General features: G+C 42.0%; 1 protein-coding gene across 8 annotated transcripts in view; it reads left to right on the top strand.

Moving 5' to 3' along the window:
* Positions 1-17408, top strand: part of RTTN (rotatin) — a 176261-nt gene that overhangs the window by 39044 nt on the left and 119809 nt on the right. For all 8 annotated transcript variants that reach the window (XR_331929.5, XM_075921044.2, XM_075921045.2 and 5 more), the window contains 5 exons: positions 3346-3558; positions 5037-5149; positions 5954-6080; positions 8636-8761; positions 9340-9456. Coding sequence is in view for 7 of the 8 variants with exons in the window: in XM_075921044.2 (XP_075777159.2) it covers positions 3346-3558; positions 5037-5149; positions 5954-6080; positions 8636-8761; positions 9340-9456 (696 nt within the window). In the remaining variant the exon portion in view is untranslated. The remainder of the gene's footprint in view (positions 1-3345; positions 3559-5036; positions 5150-5953; positions 6081-8635; positions 8762-9339; positions 9457-17408) is intronic.

Genomic DNA, 17408 nt, shown 5'->3' with positions numbered 1-17408 from the left:
ATTCCCAAAGTAAAAGTGGGTCTTTGTCCCATTCTAGACCTCAGGGACCTAAACTTGTTCATATGGAAAATGAAGTTCAGAATGGTCACCCTAGCCTCCATCATCCCCTACCTCCAGAAAGGAGATTGGTACGCTGCCCTCGATTTAAAAGATGCTTACTTCTATATTACAGTGATCCTTGCCCACAGGAGATTCCTCAGATTTGTAGTGGGCAACGAACACTTCCAGTTCAGTCCTACCATTCGGCCTCACCACAGCGCCGAAGGTATTCACCAAATGTATGGCACCAGTGGGCGGCCTTTATAAGGCACCAAGGCATACATGTTTTTCCTTACCTTGGACGATGGCTATTACGGGTGTCGTCTTGAGAACAAGTGATGAGGCACATCTCAAACACCAGACAAGTGTTTCTCCAACTCGGCCTCATAATAAACGAGGAAAAGTCTACCGTAATTCCCTCACAGGTAATAGAATTTGTAGGAGCCTGTCTGGACTCCACAACAGAGACAGCATTCTGCCCAGACACAGATTTCAGACTATGCACACAGTGATCGTGGACCTTCAGAGGTCCCTTGTATCCATGGCCTGCAATTGTATGCGACTGCTGGGTCACGTGGCAGCCTGTATGTACGTCGTGATGCATGCCAGACTCAGACTGCGTCCACTGCAGAAGTGGCTAAGAACCATCCACAACCCAGTGTGACAGCCCCTGGAGATGGTGGTTACTCTCCCGAAATCAGTCTCGCTAGACTGGTGGATGCAGGAAAAAGTAGTATGTGCAGGAGTCCCTTTCAACAAGCAAGCCCCATCTGTGCAGTTAGTGACGGATGCATCAGATGTCGGGTGGGGAGTCCACTTAGAGTCCACCTTGCAGCGATCACAGCCTTCCACCCAGGGAAGGCTGGAAGGTCAGTGTTCGCTAACAGCATGGTGAAGAGATTCATGAAAGGAATCAATAGACTATTACCATACATACGTCCCCCTATTCCTCCTTGAACCTTAACGTAGTCCTTAAGGGACTTGTGGCCACGATTTGAACCATTAGCCACCTGTTCTTTAAAACATCTATCATGGAAGGTGGCATTCTTGGTAGCGATTACCTTGGTCAGGAGGGTATTAGAGCTACGGGCTCTTTACAGACCCCCCTTTACAGACCCCCCTTAAGGATAAGGTCAGACTACAACCTCACCCGGCCTTTCTCCTTAAAGTGGTATCTCATTTCCTTATGTCCCAGGAACACTTACCTGTGTTCTTTCCTAAGCCACCCAAGACAACCAGAGAGCAGGCTTTACATTACCTGGATGCGAGGAGAGCCATTGCATTCTATATAGACAGGACGAAGGAGTTCCGTAAGTCAGCACAACTCTTTATTTCCATCGCGGAAACAATGAGGGGAGTTCCAGTTTCTGCTCCGTGCTTATCCTCCTGGATCACCTCATGTATTAATGAATGTTACCATGGAGTGGGTAAGACACCTCCCCTCTGAGAGCACATTCCACACGAACGCAGGCAACATCCGTGGCATTTCTGGCACAAGTGCCTATCCTGGACATCTGTAGGGTGGCCACATGGTCCGCCGTACATACCTTCTCAGAACACTATGACATTACGTAGCAGGCCAAAGCAGATACATCTGTTGGAAAGGCAGTTCTGCAGTCTGTAGATAGATATCATTACTCTCCGACTCCACCTCCTGGGACACAGCTTGGGAATCACCTGATTGGAATAGACATGAGCAAGCACTCGAAGAAGAAGAGGTTTCTTACCTCGTAACTGTAGTTCTTCGAGATGTATTGCTCATGTCCATTCCAAATCCCACCCACCTCCCCTTTGTCAGAGGACTTTGGCAAGAAGGAACTGAGGTGGTGGAAAGGCCAGCAGGGACATATATGCGCCGATATGCCGGCGCCACTCCAGGGGACTCCCTGCCTGGCCCTAAGGATACTGCTGAGGGAAAAAAGCTCCAGGATCCGTGCATGCTGCGCACGTACACCTGATTGGAGTGGACATGAGCAACACCTCTCAAAGAACTACAGTTACAAGGTAAGTAACCTTTGCTTATGTAATACAGTAAATATTTGAATTGACCTAATTATGTGACTGACTTATAGAAAGTTCATTTGCTTATATTGATTAACTGGGTAAGCATTTTAATAGCATAAAAGCATCATTTTATCACTGCTATGTTTTTCATGCTATTCCACGTGTTTTGAAGTTTGCAAGACTATGCTGCCCTCTTCTTGTTAATAGAAAATTTAACACTGTTCAGAAAATTATTTTTGTTCCACTTTCTGTACGTATTAAGATATTTGAACTTTTGTCTGATGGTTGGATCATTATGTACCATGATAATATCTTATATTTTGTAGAAATCTTAAACTTTTAGGTTATCATGATGTAATTTTTTTGCAAACAGTAAACACCCTGCAATTATCTAAATTGTAGACAGTCAAAAATTAGAGCTCTCTTTAGAGATGGAGTCTTTAGAAACCCCGGTAAGTTTTTTTTTTTTTATTATATTTAATGACCTTGTTTGTATTTTTAAACATTTTTTTTTTACTGCTTTGCTCTTCAGTGTAACTTTTTTTTTTAGAAGTTTTGGAACTTAACACTCATTGTCGAGGAGGATCATTTTAACTGATAAAACTCTGATGTACCATGAATTATATTGTACCGTTTAAAGTATATGCTTTCTCACTAGCCCCTAAACGTTATAGATATATCAGTTTATTTATAAACACTAATTGTATTGCTATCATTTTAAGTTCAGTAAATGGGATTTTTTTTAAAATATTTTTTTTTATCTTGTGTGTGGACCAGAGTTGAGTAATGTAGGTCTGATTTACCAATTTGACCTGAGTGATCACTTACTGCAATCAGAGCAAGTTCTCATCTGGTAATATGTTGCAATGTCGTGCAGTTGTAAAGTTGCAAGTATTTTACGGATTAGGAAGGTAACTGTAATGAGAACATTCAAAAAGGCCCAAGACTATAGAAATAGTTGAATCTCTGTGTTACCTTCTGGTGGTTAATCATTAGAGACAATTTAATAAATTAGTAGAGACTCCTATTCTGCAGCTGGACTATAAATATATATATAACTTAAGCATAGATTGACACCAAAAACTTACTGGTTCCCTTCTGTTTACCTAAAGCTTGAGCGGATGGAGGCATGCTTATATAATCTGGAAGTTGCTTTTCAGATCTTCCGTTTTTTGCAAAGCACTAAATAGCAGCATTGAGAATTGTCTTTATTATTAAATTCAACTTTAGAATTATTTAGCTAATGTTTACACTGTAATTTAACTATTTTTTCCTCTTTCTCTCCCATCATCTTTTCTCAAGGCTAGCAAAGTGTTACCAGAGAGCTTGGTGACTGCTTTATTTCTTCTATCCTTGGACATGCCTTTTTCCTTGGAATATCCCAGCATTCATGAGTCTGTTGCAGCCTATTTGGAGCAGATGAATTCTGAGAGCTACAGTATTTATAAACAAGCTTCCGAAGCTGTTTATTCAATTGACTGCACCTGTAACTTTATGATGGATGTCCATAAGGAGGTATGGAATTCTAGTATATAAATTATATTGAGAAACCTTTTCAAAATAAGAACAAACTAACAAAAACTAGTGATCAAAATTGGTATGAGACTATTCATTATTCTCTGTTGATATGTGTACTAGTCTGAGACATGAGGTTAACAGACAGTTTAATATCAACCACAGAGTTCAGAAAATGTGTCAAATGCAGGATGAATAACTAAGGAGACATTGCTGTGTGAATTTATAATTAAAAAGGTATGTATTCTGGGTATAGTCACAGAGATCCCTTTGAGACTGTCACTTGATGAGCTAAAATACCTGAGCTGTGCTCGCCTATCTGCACTTTGAGTGTCCCACCACTCTGTCCTGCTGAGCCATTCCCTCCAGTCTCCTGCAGAATTGGGGTCACAGAGCAATACAGACACTGAGATTAGCTAACCCAGCCGGCGGCTGCATGCTGAGCTCCCCCCCAACCTCCATGCATTGCACTGTGCTCCTGGCTCCACTCCTACAGAGCGCAGGGAAATGGACCACGGATGTTGCCAGACCAGAGAGTTCTGGTTTATAGAGGTTCAACTAATTTCTTACCCTAACAGTAGTTCTAATAATCTAATGTTTTCTCACAAGCTGAGAAGCCTCCAAATGTGGACCTGATCCTTCTCTCTGTTCAGTCTTACATGTTTACAGAAGTCCTTTTAGGTGGTAAGCAGGGTAGGCTTACTTAAGCTTTATATTGCAGAACTTGCAGCATGTAACCGCTGAGATCAGTTACACGGTTACCTATTTAACCTACTTTTGACATCCCTGCTCTGTTGTATTCTAGTTCTAATGTTGCAAATTGCTGGGCACCCTCTGTTTGTATTAGAGTCAAAAGGAATAGAGGAAGTTGCACATGTCGGGGGAATTGAAAAGCTCACAAAATGTCTAAATGTGAGCATTTTGTAGTAGCAAACATGGACAATTGTAATTTATGTTTAAAGTATTTAATACAGGCAGTCCCCGGGTTACACGGATCCGACTTGCATCGGATCCCTACTTACAAACAGGGTGAGGCAACCCCGCACTAGTTGCGCCCCCCCAGCAGACCAGGGAGACGCGAAGCTAGCGCTCCCCCACAGCAGACCAGGGAGACGCCGAGCGGCTTTTCTCAGCAGACACCTCAGCTTGAGAATAAAGGACTGAGGGAAGTGAGGTGTGGGAGAATAAAACTGAGCTCTGGAGAAATGTTTGGCTAGAGTTTCCCCTACAATATGTACCAGTTCTGACTTACATACAAATTCAACTTAAGAACAAACCTACAGTCCCTATCTTGTACGTAACCCGGGGACTGCCTGTAGTAATTGTAACTTGTAACCCTGATTAACCATGTGGAATGGTGTTATTTTCATTAGAGAGATACTGGCAAGATGTAAATTGGCAGATATCACTAAATGTTTAGTCCTCAGAATGTATAAATGTATTTTATTTTTATATTAAATTTGCCTTTTTTTTTTAAGGGAGAAAAAAAAATATTTGAATTAGTGGAATTGGCAGATAAAGCACTAAAGAGTCTTCCTTATCATCAACACTTTCCCTTGCTTCAGGAGATCATCCACATTTGCTTGAATATGTAAATAAATTATTATTTTAAATTATTACTATTTGAGAAAGTACATTGTTTTCTTTGTGTAAAAGAAGGGTGTTGCATATGTTACAGGTGAAGTGTGGGTTTTTTACTTGTTCTAAATTATGGTCTTGTTACCACCATTAATTTATCCAACCATATCTTAAAAGAAAACAGCAGTGCAAAGTTTGTTACTAGACTAGTTAAAAAAATGGGTAGAATATTAGGATTTTTCTAAAAGCATCTTAAATATATTTGAATGTCAAGGCCACTGTTTTAATTATGATACATCACTCGAAAATGCAATTAGAAAGTAACATTAAGGAGATTAATTAAGGACACTTTTGCCTTTGAAGCTTAAATGTGGAAATGAGGAGTAGCCCTTAAAACCTTTTTAGAAACTTTTCTCTTTACTGGGTTGTCTCTCCTTCCCCTTTTGACTGACTTCTGCTCTGAGGCCCATCTTTTTTCTTCAGTGGTTCTGGTAGCAACACTTTCTACAGGAAATACCTTCTGCATCTGTTGTAAATTCCAGAGGAAATTTATTTACCATAAATCTGGCACTGGGGCTGGTTGTCTCCCTGAGACTCCAGGGTTTGGAAAAGGCCACGCTAGCCTCCCTTGAACATGATGACCATTTGTACTTTAGAAGGAATGTTGCCTGTGTGTGCCCTGCAATACACTGGATGTTATGATAATTTTTACAGAAGTTCATGTCTTACTCTGTAAAAGAAGCTTATTTATCAATATGCTACGATAAACCATATAGAAGCTAATTTATTTTGTATATTTAACTGTTTTTACTTGCAGCTGGAAGTCTGCCCAGGCTAGTTCATTGCTGCAGGAGGAGAGTCAGAAGGTGCTTCTCCGTCTGTTGTCCCATCCTCTGCTGATCATAAAAAATGAAGCTTACCATTGCTGTCTGGAAATTGTTAAGGTTAGTGCTATATATGGGTCTTATGTTCTATGGAAAAATGGGGGTTTCTTTAAATTTATCCGTGATATTACAATTTATTCTGTTTCCAGTCTGCTACCGTATTTTCCGGCGTATAAGGCTACTGGGCGTATAAGACGACCCCCTAATTTTTTAGTTAAAAGATAGGGTTTCGTCTTATACCCCAGCGCCCCTCCGCCTCCCTGGCTTTGCTCCCGGTGTCCCTGGTCTGCTGGAGACGGTCCCCAGCAGACCAGGGACACCAGGAGCAAAGCCTCTGAGGACGCCCCAGCAGCAGGACAGCCCCGGCGCGCCTGGGCTGCCCCGCCGCCGGAGCCCCTCCCTGGCTTTGCAAAGCCTCGGGGGAAGCCGGCGTATAAGACGACCCCCGATTTTTGGGGGATGTTTTTTAACATCAAAAGTCATCTTATACGCCGGAATATACGGTATATATGATCTGGATTTGAAGATTGATGTTTTATTTGTACAGTAAAATAATTAAGTTTAACTTGTTTTGGTACAGATTGTATTATCTATAGTGGCAGGAAATTCCAGAGTCTAGGATTCATATTTGAGAAATCAAAACTATATCTGTAGCATTTTTCCCAAAACACTTTCTATATCCAGCATGCCATTAATTTTACTTCATCATCATCATCATCCTTCTCTCTCTCTCTCTCTCTCTCTCTCTCTCTCTGTGTGTGTGTGTGTGTGTGTGTGTGTGTGTGTGTGTGTGTGTGTGTGTGTGTGTGTATATATATATATATATATATATATATATATATATATATAGTAGCCCAGTGTCTGTAACGCTGACGTACATGGCCACGCCCACTGTCCGTCTACATCAGCGCCCCGCCCCCCCTTCCCCTCCCTCCGTGGCGGCCCGGCTAAGTGCTGCGCTGCTCAGCTGGGCCCCGGTGGGGGAGCAAGTGACGGCAAGTGGCTGTTTGGGGTCCATGCTCGCTGCTTGCTCCCCCGCTGGGGCCCAGCTGAGCGGCGCAGCACCGGCGCTGCTCAGCTGGGCCCCAGCGGGAGCGCTGCTCAGCTGGGCCCCAGCGGGAGTGCTGCTCAGCTGGGCCCCCGCGACAAGCGGCTGTTTGCTCCCCCACTGCAGCCCAGCTGAGTGGTGCTTGTGCTGCGCCACTCAGCTGAGCCCCGGTGGGAGGGGAAAGGGAGGGTGCTGATGTACACGCCCCCCCCCCCTTCCTCCTCTCGCCATGGCGCTGAGTGATATGCCCCTCAGCAGGGCTGCCGTGGGAGAGGAGAAGAGGGGGAGGTGACATAGACAGCCGCACCCCTTAGCTGTGTACGTCACCGCCCCGCCCCTCCTCCCCCGCAGCGGCCTGGCTGAGCGCACAACACTCAGCCGAGCTGCCACGGAGGGAGGTGAAGGGGGCGTGGCAGTTATGTACACAGCCAGGGGACGGGGGCCGTGTACATCACCGCCCCCCTTCCCCTCCTGCTGTGGCACTCAGCTGAGAGTTCCGACCCTCAGCCGGACCACCGGGGGGGCCAGCAGCACAAGGGGCTGTTTGGGCTCCCCCGCAGTGGGAGGGAAAGGGATGGCAGTGACGTACAAACCTTGTAGAACATTTTAAGGCATTTTGGTGAAATTCTGTTCCCATTGTAGTTGATGGCAATACCCTATTGACTTCAGAAGAGCCAGAATTTCTTCCTTGGTCTCTCCCCCCACATATATTTTTTTAATATGTGGATTGTAGCTATCTAATGTAGCTTTTGCTGTTTGGGAAAATGTGTACATACTGCGTGAGATTCATATTGTATAGTTAGATTCTTTTTACTAAAACTTTTTTAGTAACCCCCCTGTGGTTTTATATTTAGGAATTTCACATAGACCATTCCAGAAGATTAAAACAACATTCAGCCTTTAAAAAGAGCTAATGAAAGATCAGTGTCCACAGCCTAGTGTGCTTGGGATTCTCAGTTGAGAGACAAAGATGTCTTATTCCTTAGTGCTCTGCTTTGAGAACAGTGGTCCTCTAAAATGCTCATGAAATGACTGTATGAATTAAGTTACCAGATTGTAGCAGAAAGAAAGGAGGATAGCAATAACCAATCAAAAATAAAATATTTGTAGCGTGTCATAAAATTATGAAGCAATAGTAGCATCAATATTTATAGGCCGCCCTCACTATAAATCCAAGATACTTTCCAAAAAACTTGGACTTCTAGCGAAACAGCTTAAAGCAGAGAGGTTTTTTTCCCATGGCTGACTTCTTTTTGCGCAAATTGGGGGTGCGTTTTGGTGCGACTTAAGAGTGGGGAATAGGAGGAACTATAATGCATCAATTCCTATAAGCATAAATGACTAGTGTGGAACGGAAGCATTCCGGGGCAACTTAGAGCAGGGATGTCCTGTACTCAATAGCCCTGGAATGCTTATATTTAACGTAGTAATTGTCTGTTTTAGCATAGTATGCTCAAGTCCTTATCCCTGGAACGCAAAAAGTGAGAAATAGCATCTGCCAGACAAGGTATAGAAATGGGAACTTCCTTGAATTTTAAAATTAACTGTTTACTTGTTTTTGTTCTAGGAAAGTTTAGGTATTCATAATGTCACAAAACCCGGGCCTTCGATTTGTCATGGAGTTCATTTTCTTCTTCATCCAAAAGTTTTATATGAAATTTCTACATTTGGGCTCCAGGAGTCTAAAAATGAGGTACAATATTTTTAAAAATCATGGTTTTCAGTCTTATATTGAGAGATAAAAGATCATTTTAAATTTTCAGGAACTGTAACAAAGTTGAAAGTACCTTTTACTAAGAAAGTGTTAATAAAACTAAGAGGGGGATATTGAGCTTGGAACCATAATTTGGTATAGTTGAGCCTGCGATTTTTGTGCAACCAACCTCTGTGGAATGGAACAGCAGTCTCATCGTCTTCCCCCCTTTGCTATTTTGGGATGAATGAAGGGAAGATGGTCTGAGCTTAGAGACTAAGGGTTGCAAGTCTTTGCACAAACTGTATAAGGGAGAAGAAACTCCATGTTCCTTCTCTGTGGTCTCCTTTAAAGGTCTTTTGAAATCTAAGCTCAATTGTAGAAGACAATAATAAACATAGCAAGTAATAGATTCTAGTGTATATAGATTACACTTAATTATAGATGTTTCCTCTTTCAAAGTCTATTCATGTACAAGTTAGAAATAACAGTTTAACTTCATATTGTGGGATCAACAAATTGACCTAGCCACCATGTTCTTTTTTTATTACATTATTTTATTCTTTGTTGTTGATCAGGTAAACTCTGCTGCCAAGGCCATTCTGATGTATCTCCTGCAGGGACAATTGATGATGACAGCACTGACGTGGAACAAGTTTATTGAGGCCCTCTATCCTATCATTCCAATTTTACAGGTACCCACAGCTTTTGTTAAAGTGTAGTTTATCTTGAGCATAGTTCAAACATAGTTTATTTGATTACTGTACTATAAGAACACTTTTATAGTGCAACACAGAGAAAGGCATAAGCAAAGTGGCAACATTTGCAGATGATAAAAAACTACTCAAGATATTTAAATCCCAAACTGACTGTGAGAACCTACAAAAGGATCTCATTAAATTGGGTGACTGGCAACAAAATGGCAGAATAAATTTAATGTTGATAAATGATAAGTAATACACACTGGAAAACATAATCCCAACTATACATATCAAATAATGGGGTCTAAATTAGCTGTTGCCACTCAAGAGGGATCATAGCATCATTGTGGATAGTTCTCTGAAAACATCCACTCAGTGTGCAGCAGCAGTGAAAGACGTGAACAAAAGGTTGGGAATCATTAAGAAAAGGGATTAAAATACTGCCCCTCTATAAATCCATTGTATGCCTACGACTTGAATATTGTGTGCAGATGTGGTCACCCCCATCTCAAAAAAGATATGTTGCAGTTGAAAAAGGTTCAGAAAAGGGCAACAGAAATTATTAGGAATATGGAATGAATGCTATGTGAGGAGGTTAAGAAGAGTTATCAGTTTGGAAAAGATGATACTGTAGAGGTCTATAAAATCATGGCAGTGTGGAAAAAGTAAATAAGGAAGTGTTATTTACTTCTCATAACACAAGAACTAGAGAACACCAAATTAAATTAATAGGCAGCAGATTTTTTAAAAATGAAGTATTTTTTTCATACAGTGTACAGTCAATCTGTGGAATGCCTTGCCAGGGGATGTTGTGAAGGCCAAGATTATAACAGGGCTTAAAAAAGAACTGGATAAATTCATGAAGAATAGATCAGTGATGGCCAACCAAAGCTAGTGAGTGGGCTGCATGAATGGCTCTCCTTTGTTTCAGGGGGCCAAAAGATTGATATATGCCATGTGCACTAACCATTACTCCCCAAATAAAGATTAAATACATTAATATGTAGCATACCGGATATTTCAAAAATAAGTAAAAATGCTTTAATCATTCATATATTAGAAAAGTTGTAATCAACTTCAACTAATAAAAAAATTATGTTCATTTTAAAATAAAGCATATTCAGTGTGACTTCTGGTTAGATCTGTCCTCCACAAACTTTCCCGGATTAGGAGTAAGGGATGTGCAGATGCTTTGCAATTCAGTACTGAGGTTTCCATCCATTAAGTCTCTGTCCAGTCTCTTCTCCGCCTCTTCTCCCAAGCGTGTCCCTTCTATTCTCCTCTCCTTCCCTTTCAATAGTTCTGGAGCACCAAATCGGCTGATTCATGTCCCATCCTTATTTCTCTCCCTCCCTCTCTCCCAGAGCTTGAAAGCCACGAATCAGCTAATTTGAGGCATTCAGAATCTGTGAGGGAGGGTGAAAAGGGAGAATAGGATGTGAATCAGCTGATTCACAGTGCTCTGGAAGTTCTGAGAGGCAGGGGGAAAAGTCAGTAAATGTGGGGCTCTCAGAGTGTGACAGGCATGGAGGAAGAGGGCAAAGAAGAGGATGCAAAGGGACAGGGGATGGATCACTTTTTGATTAACTGTACTGTTCATTACTTGTGGTGCTCCTGGCATTGGCCATTGTTGGAAGTCAGGTTATTCGGCTAGAATGACCTTTGGTCTGACCGAATAGGACTGTTCTTATGTTCTTAGCATTGTCATGTTATAAAGAAGAAGAAAATTCTATAAGGTAGTTCTTCAAGTGATGTCCCTGTGGGTGCTGCACTGTTGGTGTTGGATCATCGCGGTGCAGCAAAGTTTTCCCTAGCAATAGCTGGCTGGGCCACACATGCGCACCAGGTGCCTTATGCCATTCGTGCCTTCCTTTTTGCACCTGCATTCCAGCTCCTGCCAGTTCCTTCGTTTCTGCTCTCAGTTGCAGACGGATCAAGCTCCTGTCAGAGAATCTAATCAGAAAATAATTTTGATAGTTAACTTAGTAGTTTAGTCTGTTAGTTAGTTCATAGATAATATATTGTTCCAAGTAGTCCCATTTGTTCTTGTTTGTGTTTAAAAACAAACAAACCTGCCTACGTCGACTACCGTCTCACTACTTTCGACTGCCATGAAGGCCACAGTGTTTTAAAAGGAAAAGAAGAAGAAGAAGAGAAAAGGCAACAGACAACAGAACAACTCCTTTAATTCGAACTGAGAGGACAACAGAGAACCTCTCAAACATCATACCAGGGTTGCCTGGTTTTAAAAAGTGCGACACTTGTTGTGAGTCCATGCCCGCTTCAGACAGGCATTCCTCCTGCATTAGGTACTTGGGGAAGGCACATATAACTCAGAAGTCCCACATCGTTCAAAACTAATGGCTAGAGCACATCGAGACAAGGAGATGCAACTCCACATGCTCCTCTTTGATAAGGTACTTGAGCCATCAGAATCCGTGCCGCCGCCTTCCTGTTCGGACCCTATCAGGGCCAAGAAATGAAGAGCCACTTCCCTGGCCTGGGCTCTTCAGCTAAGAAACAGGCCTCTCTGGTGCAGTCTCTACTGCCTACCTCATTCAGCCGTGTCAGCACCAGGGAGAAGTCAGGGACATCTGGCATCGGGTCCTTCCATTCCAAGAGTGCCATGGAACCAAGGCCGTGGTACAAAGCGTCATCGGTGTTAACCACCAGCACTTCTGCATAGGCACCGGCATAGGCACCGCCACCAGCAAGACCACAGGAACCGGGGACACAGTCTCCTGCTCCAGCACCATTGGCACCAAGGAAGTCACCGGCACTGACACAGCCCAAGGCCCGCACAAAAACAAATAAGGAAAGAGCCTGGCCGCCTAGTCTAGAGCCATTAATATTTTTGCCAGCACCGATTCACTTTGCTAGTGGACAAGATTGGTGTACTCACAGGAGACAACATATATTGGTCTCCCCTCATCCTCCGTCACCACACCCTCTATCCTCCCACAGTGCCATATGTAGGCAGATATCGTTATCTCCTTCCTCACGGAGTTCAGTGGGATCCCTGAGGTTTCCAACACTATCAACACACACAGGAGTGTTTTCTCTTCAAATTAAGCTTAAAAATAGAATAAGAAAAGCCAAAAAGGAGAAGACTAGGTAGCCAAAAGCTCAAGTAAAAGCAAAATGTTTTTAACTACATCAAGCAGAAAGCCTGCTAAACAACCAAGGCAGCTCATGGAGTATTGAGATGCCAAAGGAGGAGCAGTCAAAGACAATAAAGTCATTGCAGAGAAACTAGATGAATTCTTTGCTTCGGTCTTCATGGCTGAGGATGTTAGGGAGATTCCCAAACCTGAGCCATTCCTTTTAAATGACAAATCTGAGGAATTGTCCCAGATTGAGGTGTCATTACAGGAGGTTTTGGAACAAATTGATAAACTTAAAAGTAAGAAGTCACTGGAACCAGATGGCATTCTCCCAAGAGTTCTGAAAGAGCTCATATGTGAAATAGTGGAACTATTAACTTTGGTTTGTAAACCTTTAAATTAGCTAGATAGCCAACATGATGCCAATATTTAAAAAGGCTGTAGAGGTGATCCTGGTAATTACAGACTGTTCAGTTTAACGTCCATATCAGGCAAATTAGTTGAAACTATAGTAAAGAATAAAATTGTCAGACACATAGTTGAGCATAATTTGAAGGGGGGGGAAGTCAATATGGTTTCTGTAAAGGGAAATTACTAATCTACCAGAATTCTTTGAGGGGGGTCAACAAACGTGGAAAGGGGGATCCAGTGGATACAGTATACTTAGATTTCCAGAAAGCCTTTGACAAGCTCCCTCACCAAAGACTCGTAAGTAAATTTAGTTGTCATGAGGTAAGAGAGGAAGGTCCTCTCATGGACTGATAACTGGTTAAAAGACAGGAAATAAAAGGTAGGAATAAATTATCAGTTTCAGAATGGTGCTCCCTAAGGGTCCGTCTTGGGACTAGTCCTATTTAACCTATTTATAAATGATCTATGGAAAAGGGGTAAACAGTGAGGTGGCAAAATTTGCAGATGACACTAAACTGCTCAAGATAGTTAAGACCAAAGCAGACTGTGAAGAGCTTCAAAAAGATCTTACAAAACTAAGTCATTGGGCAACAAAATGACAACTGAATTTTAATGTTGATAAATGCAAAGGAATGCACATGTCCCATATGAAGAGGGATTAAAAAGACTGGGACTTTCCATCTGAGAAAAGAGGAGACTAAGGGGAGATATGATCGAGGTCTATAAAATCATGATTTGTGTGGAGAAAGTGAATAAGAAAAGTTATTTGCTTGTTCCCATAATGTAATAACTAGGTGTCACCAAATGAAATAATAGGTAGCAGATTTAAAACAAACGAAAGGAAGTGTTTCTTCACACAACGCACGATCAATCTGTGGAATTTCTTGCCAGAGGAGGTTGTGAAGGCTAGGACTCTAACAGGGCTCAGAAAAGAGCTAGATAAATTCATGGAGGATAGGTCCACCATTGGCTATTAGGCAGAATGGGTAGGAAAAGTGTCCCTAGCCTCTGTTTGTGAGATGCTCAGAATGGGCGACTGGGGAGGAATCACTTGACGATGATCTGTTCTGTTCATTCATTCTGGTGGGAACTAGAATAAGCTACTGTCGGTAGACAGGATACTGGGCTAGATGGATCTTTGGTCTGACCCAGTATGGCTGTTCTTATGTTAATAAAATATTCTGGTTAACTGAGAGTTTACCAATAGAATGCCAGTTTTCAGAGAATTACAATACAATATTATGAATGAAGTATAAAATAGTATACAGGTACTCACCTATCCAGTAGTAGTACTGCACTGTAGAGTGGTTGGTTTCTTGAAGCACTTGGATCTATAAATGTAACGTTTTCTATACGGTAGATTCTCTTATGAAACTGCATATCACTATGGGCAGTGCATGGCATACACTCTGATTGGTATAGTTTTAGTATTGTGTATTTTTAGTAAACGTAATTTAATGTGTGATTCAGCAGGAACTTCAGGGCCTTGCGGTGCACTCAGTGTTGTCATTACCATCATCAATTACTATTGTGGATGTAGAACGTGTAGGAGATTAGGCTGAATCAGTAATGACCCTGTGACATACTGTGGAAGCTGTTTTTTTTTAAAAAAAATAAATCCCTGATTTCAGCTTAATTTCTTGTCTTCTGCCTCTTTTGAGAAAAGTAGAGTACAGAATGTGCAGTTGCATGATGTGTTGGATAGTGTACTAGTCCTGGTTAGGGATGTTAAATTTAAAGTGCTAATCGAATAGTCGATGCAATTTGTATCGACTATTCAGTTAATTGCTAAGGGTGCCTCCGCTTTTGAAGTGTAGCCACTGCTCCAGGGCTGTTGCTACACTTCAAAGGTGAAAGCGCTGCTGGGACCATGGGGCCAATGAGGAACTCAAGCAGTCCCCTGCTGGCCCCATGCTCTCTGAGGAGTTTCAAAGTGCAGTGCCGCATGGAGCCTGGGGTCAGGGGGGAGTCCATTTTATGCAGCATGCGGCATTTTAAAGCAACAGCGCCATGTGGAGTCCAGGGTTTGGCCCCGGGCTCCATGCAGTGCTGCCGTTGCGAAGCTCCATCTCTTCTTCCTCCCCCACCCCGCTCCCTTATTCTGATAAGAGTGTGTCGACTATCTGATAAGCATTTGCTTATCGGGTAGTCGACTAGTTGTTCACATCCCTAGTCCTGGTTACTCGACTGAAGATTTGTAGTAGGGATGTGACTGAGTAATCGATTACCCATTAAGCACCACTCTTACTGGGTGGTACTTACTAGGTAAGAGTTAACCTGTTCCCTGGAAGCAGTCTCCCCGTCCCTAGCTTGCTGTGAGTGGAGGACTGCTCCTGCTCTGCCAGGTCCCTGCATGGGGTTGACAACTCACCCCACAAGGCTGGCGACTGCGGCAAAGAGTTGGCCCTAGCAGCCAGCTGGGAACCAGCAACTAGCCCCATACAGGTTAATCAGAAGTTAACTGATTAATTGGGATTTTACATCCCTTGAATTGGGACATATCAGAAATGTTGGTTAAGTTAGTTTTATGGCTAATTGAGTGTGGGGTAACAGAACTGTTACTGTAGAATGTACAAATAATGTTACTGTAGAATGTACAAATAATGAACATGTGTCTATTTTTGCTTTATTTTCCCTTCTTGTGTCACTAAGTTTATCAGGAAGGTCCCTGGTTATTCATATTTCATGTAACTTTGTTCAAGACATGCCTAAATATTCTTCATATGCTTTAGCACAAACTGTCTGTCCTACTCCATTAGGATGGCATGTTTTTTGAAACTCTTCTGTTTTCTTGATTAAATGTAATTAATGACCCTTATTGTCCAGAGACCTTCAGCCAGTCTCCGTGCCCTGCTTTAAGTCAGGGTTGATCTATGCTGCACTGTGGGTATGATTTGCAGCTTTCACAGATGTACCTAAGCTAGCTATACTCTAGCTAGCTTGCTAAAAAAAAGCAGTGATACAGCAGCACAAACTTCAGCATGGTGTTTCCAAGCTTTCCTCTCCTTGCCTCCTGCCCACTCTTCCAAATATGAACTTGCTGATGGAGCCTGTGCTGCCACATCCTCTCTGCCATTTTTAGCAAACTGGTTAGATTACAATTGCTGTGGGTAGGTCTGTACAACCTATAGCTTGTATTCCTGCTGCAGTGTAGTCATGCTCTTAAGTAGGTGTCTGTTGCTGTGTATCTACTCCTTGTCTAGTTCAACAAGAACACTTGCACTTTTTTCTTTCCCACCCTCGTTGCTCTATCTCATCTTTCATATCTAAAATCTAAATCTAGTGCTAAAATCTCCCTTCTTCCACTACCTGCAGCTGCAACCATGCACTTCATGTTATGTATGATGTTTTTGATTCCTTCCTTGTTGCCTACCCTTTAAGTGCTATATATCTCCTCAGATACTATCTGTAAGCACACTCGATCATTTCTCTTCTCCACTTTTCTTTATATTTCTCACTTCTGTGTCTACTCTACTTTCACCACTAGGCCACAATTAGCCTGTTTTTCAATTAGCTCTGTAAGGTTAGACACCTATTCTAAGCATTGGGGCCTCAGATTACAATCGCTTCAGTGCAGAGTGTCCTATGTTTGTGATTTCCTATGTAAATGTATAGTGCAGTGAATTTTAAGTAATGCTGTATTGTTTTTTCATGAATATAAGCACTTCTGGGAGTGCTTTGAATATAATCTTCCCCCAAAATGCATATAATTAGTTTTAAACACTTTTTAAAGCTATTAACTTCTGTACATAAAACAGAAAGCAGAACATGCCTTGAGTCATATGTTCGCTATGCCAGCTAGAGTGGAGTTACAACACAAGATACTCCAGGACTACATAAACGTTTGCTAGTTTTGACTTAAATGTGGGAGCACCCAACATGTCTTCTCCTGGTGTGATGTTTTGCTCAGGAAACCCAGAACTGTAAGACAGTGTTATCCTTCTGCATGAGCAGATGAGAGCTTTGCTGGTGATTTAGACTGTCAGTTCACTGCCACAGTGGTCTAGCAAATTCAAGACTGTGCCAGTCTAAACCTTGTCTTTCAGGTAATATACAGTGAACTCCAATTGCTGAGTTCCCCCAGAAATGTCTTCTGCAATGTCCAGTCTCTATCACTGGACACTCATATAAATATTACGTTTGCTGCCTCCGAAGAGGAAGTGTGCACTCTAACTTGTTATACTAGCTGAAGACACTCCACTTCAATAAACTATAGTGAGATTATAATTAAACAAGAGCAAGTTTATTAACAAACGTCAGAAATAAAAGTGATTTTAAGCATAAGAAAACAGTTTCTAGTGAAACAGCTTCTAGTGAAAAAAATTTAACCTTAGCAAGTTACCGTCTTTGCCTAAGCAGTTTTCTTACTGACATTGTTACCAGGATGTAACAGACTATGTATAAGATGTCCAAAGGGGTCTGCACCTCCAT

This window comes from Pelodiscus sinensis, chromosome 2 (assembly GCF_052426305.1).
Source record: "Pelodiscus sinensis isolate ZL-2025 chromosome 2, ASM5242630v1, whole genome shotgun sequence".
Taxonomy (NCBI): domain Eukaryota; kingdom Metazoa; phylum Chordata; order Testudines; family Trionychidae; genus Pelodiscus; species Pelodiscus sinensis.
The sequence above is the reverse complement of the archived record's forward strand: the minus strand, read 5'-3'. Positions and strand labels throughout refer to the sequence as shown.